At 44.5% G+C, this 19,501-nt stretch overlaps 1 protein-coding gene across 1 annotated transcript in view; it reads left to right on the top strand.

Annotated features, from left to right (window-relative positions):
* Nucleotides 1-19,501, top strand: part of LOC144134487 (BPTI/Kunitz domain-containing protein-like) — a 38,557-nt gene that overhangs the window by 195 nt on the left and 18,861 nt on the right. Inside the window, exon 2 of the mRNA XM_077667396.1 lies at nucleotides 471-623. Coding sequence (XP_077523522.1) covers nucleotides 471-623 — 153 coding nt within the window. The remainder of the gene's footprint in view (nucleotides 1-470; nucleotides 624-19,501) is intronic.

Below are 19,501 nucleotides of genomic sequence, written 5' to 3'. Positions count from 1 at the left end.
GATTCCTTCCCTTACTATTTCTTTTGGTGCCCAGGGAAAGCATTATTCACAGCTTGTTAAATTTTCTCATAAATTTCTTAAATTTGGTCCGCACAGCGGGCGAGTATTTCTGCATTTCGCGTTATTGACATTCTGCCAGTGGTTGGAGGCTTCGGCGCCGTGATTTCATGCTCAGCAAGAGGACGCGTCAGCCAGTTAGTCACTACGGCGGTTCTTTATTACTTCCTAAAGACGGAGCACGAGTGCACTAGAGCAGTATATATAGGGATTTCATGTTGTGAAGAATTTTACCACCCAGATGTGAGGCGACAAATGATATTTATCTTCTACTAAGTTAACTTGAAACTATTGCTATCGGGCTGCCTGATAATTATAAGCACGTCAGATTATGATACTAAATGGCCCGTTCTTTTATATGTTTATGGATTCTGATTTTACCAAATAACGCATACTTTACATTTCACTCAAAGAGATCTGCAGGGATGACCCGGTCGTAGGACCTTGTAGGGCCCATATCTCTCGTTGGTGGTATAACGGAGAATGGTGCGAAGAGTTTTTCTACGGCGGCTGCAAAGGCAACCTAAACAACTTCGAATCCTTGGATCAATGCCAGAAGGCATGTGGTAAGTCTTGGCCAAGAGTTTATAATTTGTATTATTAATATTATTTGTATTATTATTATGCATGATGCATGTTCATAGTTTGCATGCCGTTACTTGCAAAACTCCAATAAATGATCTAAATACGAGCTATATGAAGGTCCTGCCAGATCCAGGTGAACAAAGCCAGCGTCCAGTGATTCAATGCTGGTCAAGGTTAAGGCACTGCAGAAAAACTTGCTGAAGGAACCACGAAAAACGATTCCCTTCTCCAGGACAAAAGCTATTTGCACTGGTGTAGCATATGGCCACAAACTCCTATTTCAGCACACCAATTAACCCACGGCCGTCAATCTTCAGTGCCTGCGAAGCAACTGGCCAAGTCGATGGTCAAACCTATGACGCAGCGGAATGAGCTAAGAATCTCTGGCTCTGGGCAGGGCGCAATTGGAAATTTGAACATCGGGACATTTAAGTCAACAACCTTTTGCAGTGAGGCTCACCCAGAAGTACATGCTGGGGGCTATTAAACATGGACCATCGGGCATAACGAAGATAGAAAGGGGAATGAGGTGTATTCAGTGTTAATCAGCGGATACCTATTCTGCTATCATGGTTTGTAGGAGCGGAGATAAATAACTACGGAAATCTTCTTCAATAACGGCATAGCTGACAACGTCAACCACCCCTTCGACATTAAGGGAGTGGCTGTTATCATAACTAAGCGTAGTAAATAGGAACAAGTGAAGTTCACACAGACTAGTGCACCGACATGCAGCCACAGCAGCGATGAAGCACAGAGGCGAACACTCCGTACGAACCTGCGAAGGGTGTCAGGAACAAAGGGAAAGGATATTAGTAAAACTTGCAGAGAAGAATAATCTAGGGGCTATGTATACCTTTTTTGGCAAACTCGAAAACAGAAAATGGAATAAAAACGCCCGAATTAAGGGACTCAAAATAATACATTTTTTATAATAGTGGCTATTCCAAGCATCGCGAAGGGCTCGCAGGATCTTAGCAAGCTGAGGAAGGTTAACCGAGGGAGCAGTCTTGTTTTCGGATGTGTACTTCATAGCAGACCAGCTCTTGCCATCTTTTAGGTTAATGATTAAATGGTGCGTAAAAAACAAGCCTCAATCCGTGGTTTTCACAGGTTACGAAAAACGGCTTAATTAAGTCGAAATTGCAGCATTCATGCAGGCAATGCGTAACCAAGGGGAACTGAGCCGTACGTAAGGTTTTGGAGAATAAATACAGGCCGTGTCACGTAACTTGAGTCAAGGCTTTCAAAAATGCAATATGACTCAGGTGCGCGAAGCCAATGGCATATTGTTTCCAATTGTGTCGCGCAAGTCAGAGTATATCTTAAATATCTAGGCTAGCTAGATAATTAAACGAGAAAAATACTGAAAATAAGTAACATTTCTCTTAGGGCCAAGCGCATTTCGTTAACTTGTAGAGGGCGTTCAGAATGACCAAATTAGCTTTAACCCAAACTTCATTAAACGGCTACATTTTCAACTCACCTTGCGCAGAAATGTTTGTCCCTCCGACCGTCCGCAAAGCGAGAAATTTCGAGAAAATGAAACGCATGCGCAAAGGTATAGGGCTGAGTAGGATTCGAGCCCATTCCTCATCAGTGCCAGTCAGTCAGCGCCTCTATCCACACGACTAAGTTTTTTTTCTTTACTGCCGGACTCCTGCAAATACTTGTTACAAAACAACACACTAATAAATAACGAAGAAATCGGCAGCTCTGATGGGACTGACATCATAATTTCAAAGCTCTATTATGTCAGTGAAAGCCTCAGCCCTAGAAATTTACTCCGGAACACGCCCTGGGACGTTTTGTCAATAAATCGAGCGATACTTTCTGGGAAATAATCGGCGCGAGCGTCGCGTCCGGATCACATTACTCTTACTTTACTCTTACTTTGGTCCCTGTCTGTGTATGCGCTAGTCATTATGTTTCACAGCTACAACTAACTAGCCTAAATGAAAGCCTTAGCATTCACAATGGTCGCCGGTCATGCGGGGTCCACCTTAGAACAGTGGAGTGGGGACAGCACAATAAGTGAAATGGAAGCCCGTCGTCATATTATGTCGCTAAATATCGAATAGCAGGAGGATCCAACGCAAAATATTTTTCAAGGTTCTCTGGCTAACTTCTTAAAAACTCACCCTTACCCATGAAAGTGAAAGGGGAAAAATTTGTTCATAATTTCAGGTTGCTTACATATTAAGCAATAAGGCATGGAAAAACTTAGTTACTCTAAAATTTACTGACAGCGTTTCAGCTGGAGCAAAGAAAAGGAGCTTAGTGCCCGGAGGAACCTGCATTGTCTTAATTCCCTTCAGGACATCCTGGACCCATGTGTCCATGGTGGGCGGACGAGATTAGGAACTTCGCAGGCATAGGGCGAAGGACTGGGTTGATTGGAGAGACATGGGAGAGGCCTTTGCCCTGCACTGGGTGTAGTCAGACTGATGATGATGATGATGATGATGATGATGATGACACTAACTAGCTCAGACACAAGTCGTCCTGCTGGACCCGGCCTCCACTTGGCAAGGCTCTGTACAATGTGGCCGGTCAAATGCTATCGGCGACGCTATCAGAAATGCACAAATAAGGTAGAAAGCGTGCAGCGGAAAGCAGTAAGGTTTATTTTTAACAAATATCAACGTAACGACTCCCCAACTGAACTCTTAAACAAGGCAAATCTCTCCACTATTAGCAACCGTGCCCGAATCTCAAGCCTTAAATACATCTTTCTCCTCTTAAACTGTGCCCTAAAAATAGATACTGACCTCTACTTAGTTCCTTCACCAAAACGCAACACCAGAACGAAAGAGTCACTGCACTTAACAGAGTATAAGTTTAATACTGACACCTTTCGTTATTCATTTTTTCCGCAAGCGATCAGGGAATGGAATATGTTACCTGGAAATGTTAACTCTGAATCTTTGAGCAGTTTTCTTTGTAACCTGTCATAATGGTTTATTTGAACTTTATAGTGAAGCATTGCACGTGCTTTTCTGTTGCTTAATATTGCGTCATGTATTTTGAAACTGCCTCCCATGATTATCCATTTTTACAATGTTATATCAGTTGTGTGGACCTCGTTTGTGATTTTTTCTTTTGTGACGTACCTAAAAAGAAAACCAACCTGTTCCCATTCCTGCAACAGCCTCGAAAGAGGCTAGCCGCATGTTCCAAATAAAAAAAATGTCTTTATAGTGTTTTCTCTTTCATTGAAGGGAAAAAAATGGCAGTGGCTTAGCTCGGCTATGCCAGGATATACTAGCGAAAGCACGTAGCATACGCATATACGTAGCATATACGTACAGGCACGTAGCAAATACGCAGCGCAGCTTGGTTAGCCTTGGTTAATCTTGATTGCAAGTCCAGGTTAGTCTGGCTGTCTGATTCATTGTTGTCACGTAGTTCGTCACGTGGTTGGTCACGTGGTGCGGTGCGAGCACGGTGGGCATGCGAGCACGGCGAAACTGCGAGTTCGTGGCCAATGTAGCTTTCACTACGAAATGTTTTTAGCTGCTAGAACTTCATATGTTTTGAAGAGGGAATTGGCTTTTGTTGGGGGGGGGGGGGAGGGGGCAACCATTAGTATTTCGTATTTTAAGTGGTGTAACTTTATTCCAGGGCTTGGACAGTATACCCCACCCTCTAAAGGGAGTATGCTAGATCCCAGCTCACTTTCTGTTCACTCTTTTTTTGTTTAGGGTGTACTTTTGGAGCACCTGTACGTACGGGCACGAACACGCACATATATCAATCAATCAATCAATCAATCATTTTTTATTCAAGACAATAATACAAGACTATTGTCTTGGGGGACGTGACAAAAGGCGGAAAAGTGCCTGACGAGGTCACGCCACCCTGTGGCAAGCAGCGGTTTGACACTCATGCAGAGTTTCAACAGAGTTTACATGCAGAGAAATGTCTTAGATGAAACTGTATCCCCCAACCCCCTTATTATATATATATTTTTTTTTTACAGTGCAAGAATATGTACAGGAAACAGAGTACAAGAATAAGTGCAGCAACTTCTGCTAGCAATACATGTTAACAAAACACTTCCAAACATAAAATACATGTAAACTATCGAACTTGAAGCACATGGAACATAAAATTGAAAACAAGAAGAAAAACATGAAAACATAACACACTAGTCTTCCGTTAAGAATAATCCCTTGAGTGTTTTCTTAAACCTACTTAATGAAAGATTTTCAGTTAATAGGTCGTGAATGACGGGATAGTTGTTTAATAAATCTGCTATCTGAAAGCTTAATCTTTGATGTCCATAGTTTGTTCGAGCTCGGGGCTTGACTATGATGCTTTTTCTTAAATCGTACACACTTCTTTTTTCTTGGTATTTTGTTTCAAAGGTAGATTTATCCAACCGGTATTGGCGGTAAACTTCCAGGCTTAGTCTGTATTTGTAGAACTGAGGCATTTGGAGTATTCTATGCGATCTATAGTAGGGCGCACAACTAGAGGACAGCTCTAAGTTACTGATAGCGCGTATTGCTCTTTTTTGTATTGATATTAAGGAATCTAAATTTGTTTTCGTTGTGGTTTGCCACACAAGAGAACAATAGCTAAAACGTGAATGCGAAGACGTACGCAAGCTCTGAGAAAAGGGGGTTAATATATCTAAAATCTATAATTACATCTAGGCAAATACATGAACGTCAAAGCCGGGTGGTAGAGAAGTCACGAATATTAACCGTTTTGGAGTGCCTAAGGGTAGAGTAGCCCTCTAAGTTTTGCTCAAGTTTTCCAGATTCTGTTGCCTGAATGTAGCCATAATTACGTAATCATGGAACGCATGGCTTAGCCTCACCTGGTGAACTGTACGTATAACTGGATTGCTTTTGTCGAGGAAGAAGTAACCGGTTTACTACCTGCAGTGCAAAAAGTGCACAAGGCCTAGACTCCCACCCTTTACCGGCATGAAGTTTTGAAACAATTTGGAAGATGAAGCGCGGACCAAACGCTGATATCTTGAAGGAACTTATAATAGCCCACGCACGGGAGTGGGCCGGTCGCTTCGCGATGAATTCGCCGTCGCCACAGTGGTGCCTGATCTCCTAACATTTCAAGGTCTGTTTTATTCAAATTGTGACATTAAATTATACGACTTTGAACATGGAAACTCAATTATAAGAGGCGGGAAGCTTCGTGATAATAATAAATATTATGTTAGAATGCACTGTATAGAAAAAATATCACTCGACGTGAAGGTGGAGGACAACCAGATCACCGGAGAGATTTTTTTTTGCAATAACTTCGTCCATGTGATCCATGCAGCAGACTTCTAGCTCTTCAGAGATAAATTTTTGGTCACTTGTTGTATGATGATGCTGTCTTTTGGCAGAGAAACAGTGTGCGTGGTATGACAGTGCCAATAATAGTGTTTGCTACAAGGTAACATTTTAGCAATAATTTACAGAACACAGTACGAAATATTCTTAAGCTGAAGTAGACATTCTAAAAACACCGCACGCAAGACAGGGACGACGTAAGGAAACTGGACGTAAGGAAGCTGGTTTGTAGCGAAGAGGTGCAGAAACGCTGGGGTAGAAAACATTTGCAGCCAATATAACTCTGCTACTTGCATTTATCTTCTCTCTTACATTAAAATAAAACGAATATTTCGATTTTCATATCAAAAGTCCTCACTTTTTCACCCCGGGCAGTGTTGGCTGCGATGAAATGGAGTGAAAGCCAGCACACGTTCAAACACCTCCTGTCGTACCCATTAACCACCGTCATTGCTATGCTGAAAAAGGGCCAGAATCAGCCATGCCTCGAAATTTCTATTTTACAACTGTCATTTCAAATCATCAATCAAGTGGGTTTAGCGAATTGACAGTCATTGTCAGAAACGTCCGCTTGATCATCATCCAAGCAGAGGTTCCTGCAAACTGGAATGCGTTGGGATTTCAACTGTAATAGAAGAGACATCTGGGCTAGTTGGTACGGTGACATAATGAATCAACAGAGCTAAAGACGAGAACGAACAGTCAGCGTTCGTCCTGTTCACTCTTCGTCCTCGCCTCTAGCGCTGTTTATTCATTATTTAAATTGTATATTGGACAAAGACCACAACTTAAATAATTGTCATCACGTTTCCACTTTTTCATAAAGGCCTATCTGTGAGGATTTTTCCAACCACACCCAGATTCTGGACAAAGGCATTCTTCAACGGGAAAAAGTTTAGAGCACAATTTTTTATATCTTTTAAGATTTCATTATAACAATCAATATATCCGCAGATTTTCCATCGATAGGTTAGCGTTTTTTAGCTGTCAGCGTTTGTGCTTTCGTCAAAAACGTTCCCAATTCGTTTCATATGGCAGTCTTAACTGCTGAATGCGAACGATGGAAAAACTCAGAAAGAATGATTTTACTACGCGTCCGGAGAGTAGACTTTTCTCTTCAATATTTACGTAACAGTACTATAGATTATTCGAATATCCAAAATTATGTCCAAGAATGCTGGACATGATTATATGGAGTCAGCAGTATTTTGCAGGACATAGTCAGTCGGAAATATTTTGTAAAGTGAACATCGGAAAGTGAACTCACTAACAGTGGAACGAAGAATGAAAACAAACATAGCGTGAGCTTCATGATGCTTCATAACCCACTAGCCAGCCAGAACGTCATAAGGAAATATTTCGCTTGGGTGCTTAACCTGTCTTCTAATTTCCTGCAAATCTGCATGATGAATTTCACTTACCAGGACAATGGCGGGTTAAAGATCGTTTCCTCTGTTTTTCTTTATTGCAGGCAGGTTCAATTTCACACGGCTGATGTTATTGGGCGATTCATCAGAAGAGAAGGCACAAGATTGATACTACGTACAATCATCTTCCGATGATACGAAATAGAAGGCTCTCGTGTAACAACACAATTGGGAATACATACTAACAAATAAATATTGGCGGAGCTGTTCATTTCAGTTAACGTGTATTTCGCACACTGCACGTGAACCTCCAATATAGGCAGCAGTCAATGAACTCCGGCAAAAAATAACTGCGCGATCATTTTTCATTCCCTACAAACGACATTGGTTCCTTTCGACGCAAATATCGTTTCACATCCTTCCATCCAAAATGCCGAACACGATATCGAAAAATCTCCTTTCCGGGCCAGCTTTGTGGACCCGCCGAAAGCTCAGGATGAATTGTGTTTTATTGGCAACAGTTACTGGAAGGATAGAAGGTGCGACTACTATTAAGGCGTAGTGTGACAGATAACGTGACTATACCTACCACGTGACATTGACGACGAACACAATGCAAGGCGCGGACAGCGGCAACTACATAACGAGAGTTGAATACAGCAGCCTAGCTCCGAATTGACTGTGGATCGATCTGCTTCGTTTTATCTCACGGCAAAGTAAAAAGAAGGTACCTGAGGAAATCAGCCCAAAAATGCTTCCTGTGAATGCCTGTACTAACAAAAGATGCGAGCGGCCATATATGAGAGGCATAGCGGAGATTCTAATAGTGCATCACCATGGGAATGTGAAATCGGTCCGCTATGAATGCTGGCTTGTGGAGATGCATGTATGGTGAAGTCAAACAGCATGATCTTCTGCTTCTTTACATAAGGTCCATACTGGCCATGGCTGTCGCATTTCGATGGAGGTGAAGTAGCCGACGTAGCGAGCCGCGAACCAGCACCCAGTAGAAGTAGATGCACAAGTCAGGGGAGCAGTGGAAGCGGCAGCAGGCGGCTATGGTGTCCAAGGCGTTTCGATGTGTCAGACACTGAGTCTTAGGCCGAGGACGAAGAAGTCACTGGCGTGTTGAGCGGAGAGCAGCGGGCGCGGAGGGGCAAGCAGCCACCGGCAGAAGTCGGAACAGGTGAGGGCGACCGGGTTGGCACAGTGGCGCCCTCCAGGGAGCTGAATGTGAAAGAGGGGCCATGTCGGCGGCGCACCGACTCCGACGTTAGGCCTAGCGCGGCCAGGGAAATTATTTCCAAGTTTTCAGATGATCCGACGATCGGAGTGGGCAAACATGGGCCCATCCGACGCCTGGTGGCGAGCTGCGTCTAATGATAACCAACAGGGCGTCTGGGGGACACATGAACGGCCTAAAAGTGAGGAAAACACAGGAGCGATGCGCCCGCGCGGCACCCTCCAAGCGCCCGAACGGAGGGATCCATTCGGAGAGGGATGCTGCTTGTGTGGCGGAAAACTTCTCTCTCACTGCGACCATTGAGTAAATCTTAAGATTTCTCTCGCACGCCCTGTCAGCAGACATGCCAAATACCCTTGCCTTGCTTGGGGACGTTATCATCGGCGACGACCATCGTACGACGACCCGCATTCAGGGCCTTCGTTAAATGTTAGTGCTGGATATTGCCCCAATAGTCCGGAATGTAACCACCTCCCGCAAAACATGTATTAGCCACTTGTTTCCAAACAGATAACTTCACGAGAATATTGTCTGTGCTATCGCGAATTTCACCGCGGTAAGACTGCCGTATTAAGGTGATTCGTTTGTTGTTGGTCGTAATAAACGGTACAGCAGTTTGCTTGGGCAGTGTACATGCTAAAACCAGCCGCTAACAGCTGTTGATTAATTTCCGTTGCAGAGTAGCAACGCGGATGTTAGGTGTTGAAGCAAGAAATACTTGGAGCAGACTGCTTTAAAAGTTCACTTTATTGATTTTGCTCAGTGGTTGTTACAAATTCCCCAAAACGCGGAATGCATTCGCTTTCGCACTCTTGCTTTGTGTTAAACCGGTTATACCCAGGGCCCGATTTCTGCCGAAACAACGTTTTTTCCTCTTTGCATACAGTATTATTGACATCGAATATGTAAGAGGATTTCCCCCAGTTCCAAATTTTCATTGCATTTTTAGGAGGCTTCAGGCATCGTGACCCGGCTGCGGAGGAAAGAGATGTTGACGCCAACGGCTGCATTAAATCTGTCAAGACTGTTAAAAACTTTGAAAGCAAGTGACGAGAAAAAAGTAATTCTAATCAGTAAAAAAAACAAAAGCAAGAAACGATATTAAATACCAAAACCCATACAAATCCCATACCATTTTCCCCATTGCTTACACTTACAATTTGTAATGTGGTTTAGCGGAACATTAATGAACTTGTGAATATAAATTCTTTTTTATTGTGATATGCGTAACAAAGGACTTAGATATTGTAAGATACACCGGTTTGTGCACCTCGGTTTGCCTCAGTACGTATTTCTGAGAATATGTCTAAGGTAGGGTGTCGAACCGGAATTTTTTCTGGTTCGGTTCGGGGTTACGACACTTCTAGGGTTTAGTTCCGGGTTCGGCTCCAGAGCAACATTCGGTGCCTGCTATAATAAATAAATAAATTCTGTGCCTATTCCAACCTGTTGAAACCGATTGAAACGTGTTGCAGACAAAAGAAATCGTGAACGTTAGTCGGTATTTAATCAACCCTGTTATGCTCTTAACGTTTCTGTGCGACATTGGTATAAAAAATAAAGAAAACGAAATTTTTTTTAATGCTCGACGTTTTCACTTCAACCAATTCAATTTACTGTCGGGGCAAAAAGTATGCGAATTTACGGCACGTGCCGCGATTTCACATCGTCACACAATAAATGTAAATCAGCTATGTATACGCTAGAATGCATCTGATGAGGTACATAAGCCAAAAAGCTGGCTTGATTTTGCATCTACAGAGCCCGCCAGCTTCAGCAGTTCAGAGATCCCACCGAGCGAGTAGTAGGCCTCCCCATGAGGCTTGTGTCAGTAAGGAGTTTGTGCGACGTAGAGTACTTGCGCGGGCACCGTCAGGACAGCCACATGTGACCTCTATCTCACAGCACAGTATTGAGAGGGGAAGTTGTCCCCTATTGGCACCTATATGCAGACAGACACTTTTCCATCGTCCCAAAACCGGCTTGTCAGTCACCCGTTCCGGCATACCTCTAATACGTACAGTCTTTGCCAAAAATATACAGTCCAAGGGGTTTGCTTCCAAGCCGTGTCGTAGAGCTCTTAAGCGCTCTTGACAGTCCTAAGCTTGGGAGGATTGAGGACTTAAATTACTCTCGCCTTCGCGAGATTAGGGTCCTTTAGTTTGCAAGAGAAGCCGCGCTGGAGGACTCAGAAGTAGACCCCTTGGGCTGTATACACAGACATTTGCGCATGACCCTCAGATCCTCTACCGCATGAAATGAGAATATGCGAGCTCCCTCACAACCGCCTATCCCTCATCCAACAAGAGCCTCGTGGAAACACTGGCTCTTCCTAACAGCCAGGAGTATACCAAACATATTTTCCTCAAATCCCGAATTTGACGTCTCCTTTTTAAATCGCTTTATTTATCGAGCCCCTATAGCTCAGCATCTTCAAAAGCGCCGATAATCGTGGCTTCTCGCTAGTATACAGTGTAAAATTAAGATTTTGGCCTATGCTGATGATGTCGCCTCATTTTATTTTGATACAAAGAAAAAAAAACAGGCTGCGATGGGTTGGGAGCATTTCGTGTCTCCACAAGCTTATTATATATATCTGCAGTGTCTTTGCGACGATGCGTTGCAACACTGTTGCAAGTACGGCATTGTGCGAAGAAGAAGGTTTTTGCGCAACATAAAATTGTTATGACTTTTCTGAGGCGCTCTTAAAGGGAGACTATGCGTAGACAGGACATTCGACTTCGTTGATAGAGTCTGCTAAATCTCACCCTTAGCTTTTCCTTAGAATACCTGCACGGTCTCTCTTGAAGGCAGATGACGAAAATGTTCCGATAAGTCATTACTTCCTTTACCAACATACCTGCAGTCTTACATAACCTTTCCTGTCACGAGTGTATTAACCCTTCAACGGCCGAGCTGTGCTCATCGGGCGAGATTGTACTAATAACGCCAATGACGAGCCACACTGGCTCTAATAATAATAATAATTGTTTTTTTGGGGGAAAGGAAATGGCGCAGTATGTCTCATATATCGTTGGACACCTGAACCGCGCCGTAAGGGAAGGGATAAGAGAGGGAGTGAAAGAAGAAAGGAATAATTAGGTGCCGTAGTGGAGGGCTCCGGAATAATTTCGACCACCTGGGGATCTTTAAAGTGCACTGACATCGCACAGCACACGGGCGCCTTAGCGTTTTTCTGGAGGAAAAACGCTAAGGCGCCCGTAGTTTGGGCCCGCAGTAGCGTAACTTGCATTTTTCAACACTAGAGGGCGGGAGTTGTCCACGAAACAGACGCGTTTCGCGCCTTTAGCGCGTGTTTTAAGCCTGAAAATATTCATTTTATAATTGCGTTACACATGAAGAATGCCAATGGCGGCAATGTCCCGAGAAAAAGAGCTACTTCTTGGAGCAGTTCTGAAAGCAGCGTTGTTGACGATCTAAAATTTTGTCCGACAGTGACTCTGATTTTGTTTACGGGCTGGAGGGCGGCAGCTTCAGACGAGGGTGACGCGCTTGGTAGCGCTAATGATGAAACACTGTAATGATGAAACACTGTATATGTTAGGACGAAGCAACGTCTATGCACCTTCCAGTGTGTTACATTGTATCTGATCAGATAAATGCGGGGCATTTCTGTACGTTGTAAACCATTGCTACTGCATGCACTGAGCGAAACCCGCCCTTAAGAGCAGGCCTTATTTTTTAAAGGTTGTGTTCATTCTAACCCGAAACAAATGAAGTAACATATTTTCAGAAATTATGACTACTTAAAAAAATTGCCGATTTATTTACGCTGTTCGGGAATTAATACGGTGAGCGATTAAACGGCAAAATAGAGTTGAGCTGATGTAGATTAAAGCGGCCGCAAAATAATTTTTTAGTGTTCAAACGGGGACTTTACGCGTTAGGACGTGCTTTCGTGCCAAGGGGACGTTTGTACCATGGTCAGTAAATTGCTACCTGTGCGAGCATAGAGAAACTAATAAACAATCATTTGTGTTTTGTAGTGATGCTGTGTTCTTTTCTGGCATACTGCCATAGGCTCTTAAGAAGGGAAGCCTAAGCGGTGGCTCAGTACTTATGATCCTCGGCTGCTGACCCGACAGACGCGGGCTCGATCACGGCAGCGGTCAGCGCTGTGTCAATCTAAATTGTTAGTGTCCGTCATCAGTTCTTTTTCGCGCACATAAGACCCTATATTTTCATAAAGCTCTGGTACATTCGCTTCGATGTGTGTTTATAGTTCTTTAAGCTAAGATCAGGGGAGAGTTGACCGTGCATGTGATCCCACTCACACAGTAAAACTTCTGGAGTGAACACATCACACTGTGTGAGAAATAAAGACGACGCTGGTGTACTGTGTTCTTCAGTCTGTGGTGTCGCTTTCCTAATGGTGGACACACAGGGGACACACAACGGCTGGCTATTCGTAGTAACCACAATAACCACGGTAAACCCCAGTAGATATTCCACCTATTCTGACAGCTGCAGCCACATTTAGATGGACGCGCAATGCAAAAACATTTGTGTGTTGTCCGACGTCACTGCACGTTGAAGAACTCAAGTTGGCCGAAATTAACTTGCCGCCCTTCACTATAACGTCTCTTAAAGTCCACCTGCAACTTCAGGAAGTTGAACTCTGCACGCACAACCATCTATGGCATGTTCTATCAGTATGCAAAGGAGGAAAGAAGCTGCTGACTTACGCCGGCACTTTTGGAGGCATTCCCGTAACGTTGGAAAACTATTCTTATTCCCGCTGCAGCCAGACTGCAGGAACTGCTCGCACTTTTGCGTAGAATAGTTGTATCCGTAACTCAGGGTATGGTTCTCGCCATTTATGCATGCCTCTTTAGCATGGGCAATAGGCATTACGCACGGGTTACCTACGAGCCCTGGAAAAAGAAGAGGAAATTGGAGCTGTTCATAACAGCAGTGGCCTTACGTTGGCGGCACGCATTTCATTAACGCTTTGTAAGCGCCCAAAACGCGAATAAAAATCACCCTGTAACAAAAGTGAAGGTACAACAAAACAATAAATTGGCGGTGGTTTAATCCTGGTTAAACCTGGAGTGAGGCGATAGCTACAGCTGCTGAGTGGAACTTGCTCAGCTGAATTGCAAAGTCAGTCTTTCGCCGCTCCGTTTCACTGGACGTTCCTTGTTCATCTTCGTCCCACTTCACACGGCGCATGCGCACAGATGTTACAGCTCGGTTTCGCCGGCGCGCCGCGCCGCCGGCAGCTGCTCCGTAGCACGTGCCCAGCCACGTGACCGCGTGACGGCGCAGCCACAGGGTGGCAGCGCCGCCACCGCCATGGCGCCGCCACGCTGAACGCTCGAAATGCTACCGTAATGTAGCTATCGCTACAAAATATTCTGAACGTGCAACGCACAAGACAGAAGACAAGACCCGGCCAGCTGTAGCTATCGCGTAACTCCAGGTTTAACCAGAGCTAAACCACCGCCAATTTTTCGAATTAGAAGAACGCTATTTGCGGCATAGTATTGTAAGCGGTGTAGTACATCCGGCTACAGCTAAGATGTGCGAACTAGCAGGCTGGTTAACTAACATTGAATAGTTAACTTTTTAACTATTACTGTCAGGTTCCTTAATTACTTAGAGGCGTGTAGCGCATCGTAATTAATATCCATGTCAGCTTTAGAATTTCGAAAACGCGGTTACCCTCGGCGCTGTGCTCCAACAAATTCTTGGTACATCGCTCCCAAATGCATGCGCTTTCGAGAAGCTTGCAGGCAAAGCAACCTCTCCAGTGCACATAACTCCTTGAATTAAATAGCCAAAATTTATTCGGCCACAACGCCGAGGGTAACCGCGTTTTCGAAATTCTAAAAACTGACATAGATATTAAATACGGTGGACTACTCCCCTCTCAATAATTAAGCGCCTAACAGCAATAGTCCGGAAGTTAACTATTCAATACAAGGTAAGCGGTCAGCTAGTTCAGATTTCTCGGCTGTATTCTGATGTCCTACACCGCAGTCAATGCAATGCCGAAAAAAGCGCTCTTTTAACTCAAAAAGCTATAGTTTTAAAATTTGTGTAAAGTCTTACGTGAAATATCCTGCTTACCGTTCCAAAAACTCTGCGCATTCGCACGCGTACAAGACAACAGGAAAATACAACCAAATGGTCTTCTCAAGCAGGCTTGAAAGGAATTTCTTTTCAGCCTCATAGAAATAAATAGACGTGCCCCACATTTTTTTATGTGAAGTACTTTCAGTGTTTCACGAGCTGTTTTTTGCCTGTCTCTGCCCAGAATCCTCACATCGCGGAACCGTGGTACGCAGTTAATGTAAGCCCCGCAGTGTCCAACAAGCAGCTAACCCTCATTATTTTTTTATTTTTCGCATGTTTCCCAGGTTGGTCGGTCACGCAAAGCCCCGTCTGGACTATGTAGGACTTTCCGCAAGACAGGAGAATTTAGTAGAATACATTGGTGGCACATTTTACGAAACGCTGACCATGTCTTTTCCGACAACCAACATTTTGCATTTCGCAAGTTACGAGTATGCGATGGCTTAGCGGAGCCAGCTTTCTGGGGACCAGAGAATACCACCGGTACACTGAACCGGTTGGCCACTTTTTTCAGTCTGTGAGCGACTTTGTGGCCGTAGGGCACCGCAACAAGACGCTGATACATTGCCCCCCGATTCATTCCTGCTTGCGCCAGCCTTCATCCTCTTAAGGACCATTTTAGTCACAGGGACGAACACCGACTCAGGGAAGCCAGTCGAAATGAGCCTGTCCAATTGATTATGGAACCTAGCTAGCATCTAATGTAAGCACTACTTCCGGAGCGAGGACTCCAAGCAGAGGGTTTCGATGCCTCTTTTAGCAATCTTTGAATGGGCAGAATAATACGGCAAGAGCCCATTCTGAGCACTGAGGGAACTATGCCTAGCATGTGCGCATCTAAAAGCAATAAACATAAATCTAATTTACGTTTCTCTTCTAATCTAATTTGCTCTTTAAATCCTGGCTAGGAATCGGTCAAATATTTAGGGGAATCCCCCAAGGCGGAGTAGATTTGTAATAAGGGAGTAATTACTCATTGGCATCCATCCAAGCACAGCCGTACGGCTACAAAGAAAAGCTAAACAGCTTTCTAAAAAACTTTGCAGTTAAAGAAAAATTCGTCCTGGTCCTGAGTTCGAACCCGGGACCACCGCTTAACCGGAGCAGTCGCTTTACCATATGAGCCAACCGGGACGGCAAGTCAATGGTAGGGCGAGAATGAATTGATCAATAACTCGTAGTGGGAACAGAGTTGGTCAAAAAGCATTCTGAAAAGCGAAAAACTGCAGTAGTTGGCCAAGTCAAGAAACAAGACCATGTCAAGTATAGTGTGAGTTATTATAGAAGGACGGCACACAAAATAGAATTTAGGCATCGCAGTATAATACGCTCACTGTCCTCATTGCACATGTCTTCGTTCCATCGCGTCGCTCATCGTACTGCGAACTCGTGCACCTAACCGGAAATATGCGCCGCTCGCTCTCACAAGCGGTCGACCGTTGACACGCGGACGCTCTCGCGTATGAGGTCGGTTACCTGACTGTTTCCAGTGGCACAATCGGCGCCGAGCAGCCACTGCCGACGGCTTCGCGAGGGCACTTTCTTTTGCGCACGTTATAGTCAGCGTTCCTTTTGCAACACTCGAGAATAAAGAAATGCACAGAACAAAGCAAAAATATCGCACTTTCGGTTGATGAAGATCTATGGTACCCAAAGCGGCCATTTAATCGTTTGTAAACTTTGTCGTTGACTGCTAATTTTCGTTTACACAATGCACAGTTCTGATGAGCTCGTTCACAGTATATGATCGAGAAAAAAAGCACAAGTTTTCATAGGCATCTTTCGTTGATAGAGCAGTAAAAGAAGTAGCACTTACGACCGCACTTTTCATAACATTCCAGTTTGTCCTTGAAGATATTTCCCTTAATGGGGCACTTCCATTTCTTGTACCAGTCGCAAGTCCCATTTTTCTCGTTGAACCACACGTAATTCAACCATACTTCTCTCCTGCAGATCCCCGTCATGGGCACTCCTGTACAATCTACGCATGTAAAACCTGTGCATTAGAGAAGTTCCGCAGGGCTAGCGTATGTTTTTTTGTTGTTGTTGATCATCAGTTATTCAGTAATGGCCTTCTTTTTTAATCGTATAACGAACTAAGGCTAGCTTCAGGGTCTCTTCGTATCCCTTAGAGCAAATAAGCGACCAAAACATCCTATGTTCACCTTCGGGAAGGATTTGCAGGCCCCACAAAGAATAGACAAGACTCCTCTTTCACTGAAAGAGGCATCGTGAGAAAGGTTGAGCCCAAAACTGGAACGCTCTCCCTTCATATGTTGCTACCACCACCGATCCGGAGAAATTTTATAAACTAACAAGCCGAGCGCCGGCTGTACCCCCACCCCATCCCTCCCTCTCTCGACAATTGTCAACAGACACTTTGGAGGCGGCTCCAAACACGCACCTTGCCCTCCCCTTATATACACTCGCGCTATCACCAAGTCCACACAAAGCCCTCCTGTACCCTCTGCCACCACCCTAAAGCCACTCTCGATCATATCCTTTTCCTCTGCCCGGCGGATCCTCCCCCGCGGGGCCTGGAACACCTTTCCACTTGGGAGGTTTGGGAGACCCTACTGCGCTCCGAGGACCCGGCCAAGCAAGCCATCGCCACAGGCAGGGCTGCCAGCGTTATGAGCCTCCGAGACATGAACGTTTGAGTGCAGTGGGGCCGTGCGGGGGCCCAAGGACCTGCGCGTCCTAAACTCCCCTGTATGTAATAAAGTTTCCACCACCACCACCATTTTCCACTACTTCTGCGTAACATCTTTTAGTACATTATAAACTTACTAGTGCATTAGGTTTTTCTCTTTTATTTCCGTTATTGATGATTCTCGTTGTTATATTTTCAGGCCGTTGTGAATAGACATTGTATAACTTGTATTAACTTTACTGTCTGCTGCCGTGTTAATGTTTCTGTTTCTTGCCATTTAGGCTTCAATGTTTAATTATGTCCGTTTTGTATTTTTATAACAAGGATCCTTATGCTTTTATCCGTTTTTTGTTTGTAGTTTCTTGAATTTTTGGCTTATTTATTTCTGTCTTTTGATTACTTGCCTGTACCGCCCCCCCCCCCCCCCCCTTGTAATATTCTCAAATTGGGGGCATTTAGGGGTATTTTGAATAAATAAAAATAAAAAAAAAGCACACAACGGGGCACTTCGGTGCACAGTCAAAGAAAACACTACAAACCACCCCGGAAAAGTTTTAAAAGCGCGCTCGGTGTAAGGGTGGTAAATTATCACGTACGGCATTCGTATTGAATGATGTCCAACATTTTTAGACAAAAATTTGAATATAGAAAAATTTTAATGCTCTGTTATGCAAGTAATCAAGGTAATGGCCCGTTCTTGCGATGTGTAGCAAAATCTTTCTTTTAAAGGTTTTCCATCACTCGTGTCGAGCAGTGCACCGCTCTCGAGCACTCTAGACAGGTGCGTGGACGACTGCATTACGCGCAATAATATTTTGGAATTTCGTCGTTTACCTCATGCCAGATAGAAGCGCAATTTCCTTCTGATGAAGTGAATCGGATGGTGCGCTGGCGTACTCATCACTATGTCGGTGACTGGAGTAGATATCACACATTTCGCCTGATGTCTGATTTGAAAACTGCTTAATAATTTCACATTGCTCTAGCATCGGGCAACAACTTCACTTGCTACTGTGCACTGGCAACTGGATATCAACCGTTCATTTTAGAGAATGGGCGTGTTCTCACACCGCATTTTAAGTGGCGTGAGTCCGAAAGTCCGGTGAGAGTACGAGAGTACGAAGGTGACATAGAGTGCATGAACTGTAATCAGTGTTCCTCTTGTTATTGTTTTACTCCTTAAAGAGGAAGGATGACATTTCCACATAACGATGGCGGCGTATGAAGCTTCGCCATATGAATGAAACCTCCACATTCCAACCTCACCTCCACCCTCCAAAACAGCCACCCATCAGCATCCGATTCCCCGAGTTGTCCTCGCCGCCAAGAGAGAAGCCTAGCAGTCCAGGAAATTGGCCCACTATTGGAAAGGGACGGTTTGACATTGGCCCCTTGTACGACCAGCCTTTGCCAATATATTGCCAATATTGGCAGACCGAGGAACGGCGGGCGAATAAGACCTAGCAGCAGCGGCAGCGGCCCCGGTGACAAGGCGACAACGAGTTGAGGGCGAATCTTCAACATCCAGAACGGTCGTTTTTGACGAGGGTCGTGCTAGGAGAACCGCGCTGGAGTGAAAGCGTAGTAAGCGCTAGTACAGCCATCGCTGCCGCCACTTAGCCGCCGACTCACACCAATTGTTTAACTGGGCCGCTGTTTTGTTTAGCGAATTTTTAATTTCTTTTCCTTTGCATTGCATCGCGAGCGATAAAAATTTTCTTTCAGCGCCGTGTTTGTCCTTTCAAGTTATGTCATGCTTCCCCTGTTTTTGTTTGACTTACCAATGGAGCACAGGATTAAAAGCGGGATTTCAAACTATACCTTCTTCTCCAAACGTTTCTCACTGATAGAGGACTATACCGAGGCATCCTCCAGGTCTTGATGACCTCACGTCGAGGCCGTTCACCTCTGTGTGCGGCAGGAATGTTCTGTTATAAATAGTATTTACCTTGTGACAGCGTAGCCCCTGCGAAAGAGTTGAAGTGTGAGTTAGAACAGAGAACTTAGCACTGATTTCAAGCAGTCATAACACGTGTGAACGTATATTCTACTTCAACGCAGGTAAGTATTTTGGAGGCAACTGCTGCCGCGGAATGCTATGTAGATTTGAGTTTCGGTGCCATTATTCATACTAACTCCGGCAGAAAGCATAATACTTATGCATTTGTTCTGTATGAAGAATCTGGAA

This window comes from Amblyomma americanum, chromosome 5, assembly GCF_052857255.1.
Source record: "Amblyomma americanum isolate KBUSLIRL-KWMA chromosome 5, ASM5285725v1, whole genome shotgun sequence".
NCBI lineage: Eukaryota > Metazoa > Arthropoda > Arachnida > Ixodida > Ixodidae > Amblyomma > Amblyomma americanum.
This window is presented reverse-complemented; position numbering and strand designations above follow the sequence as displayed.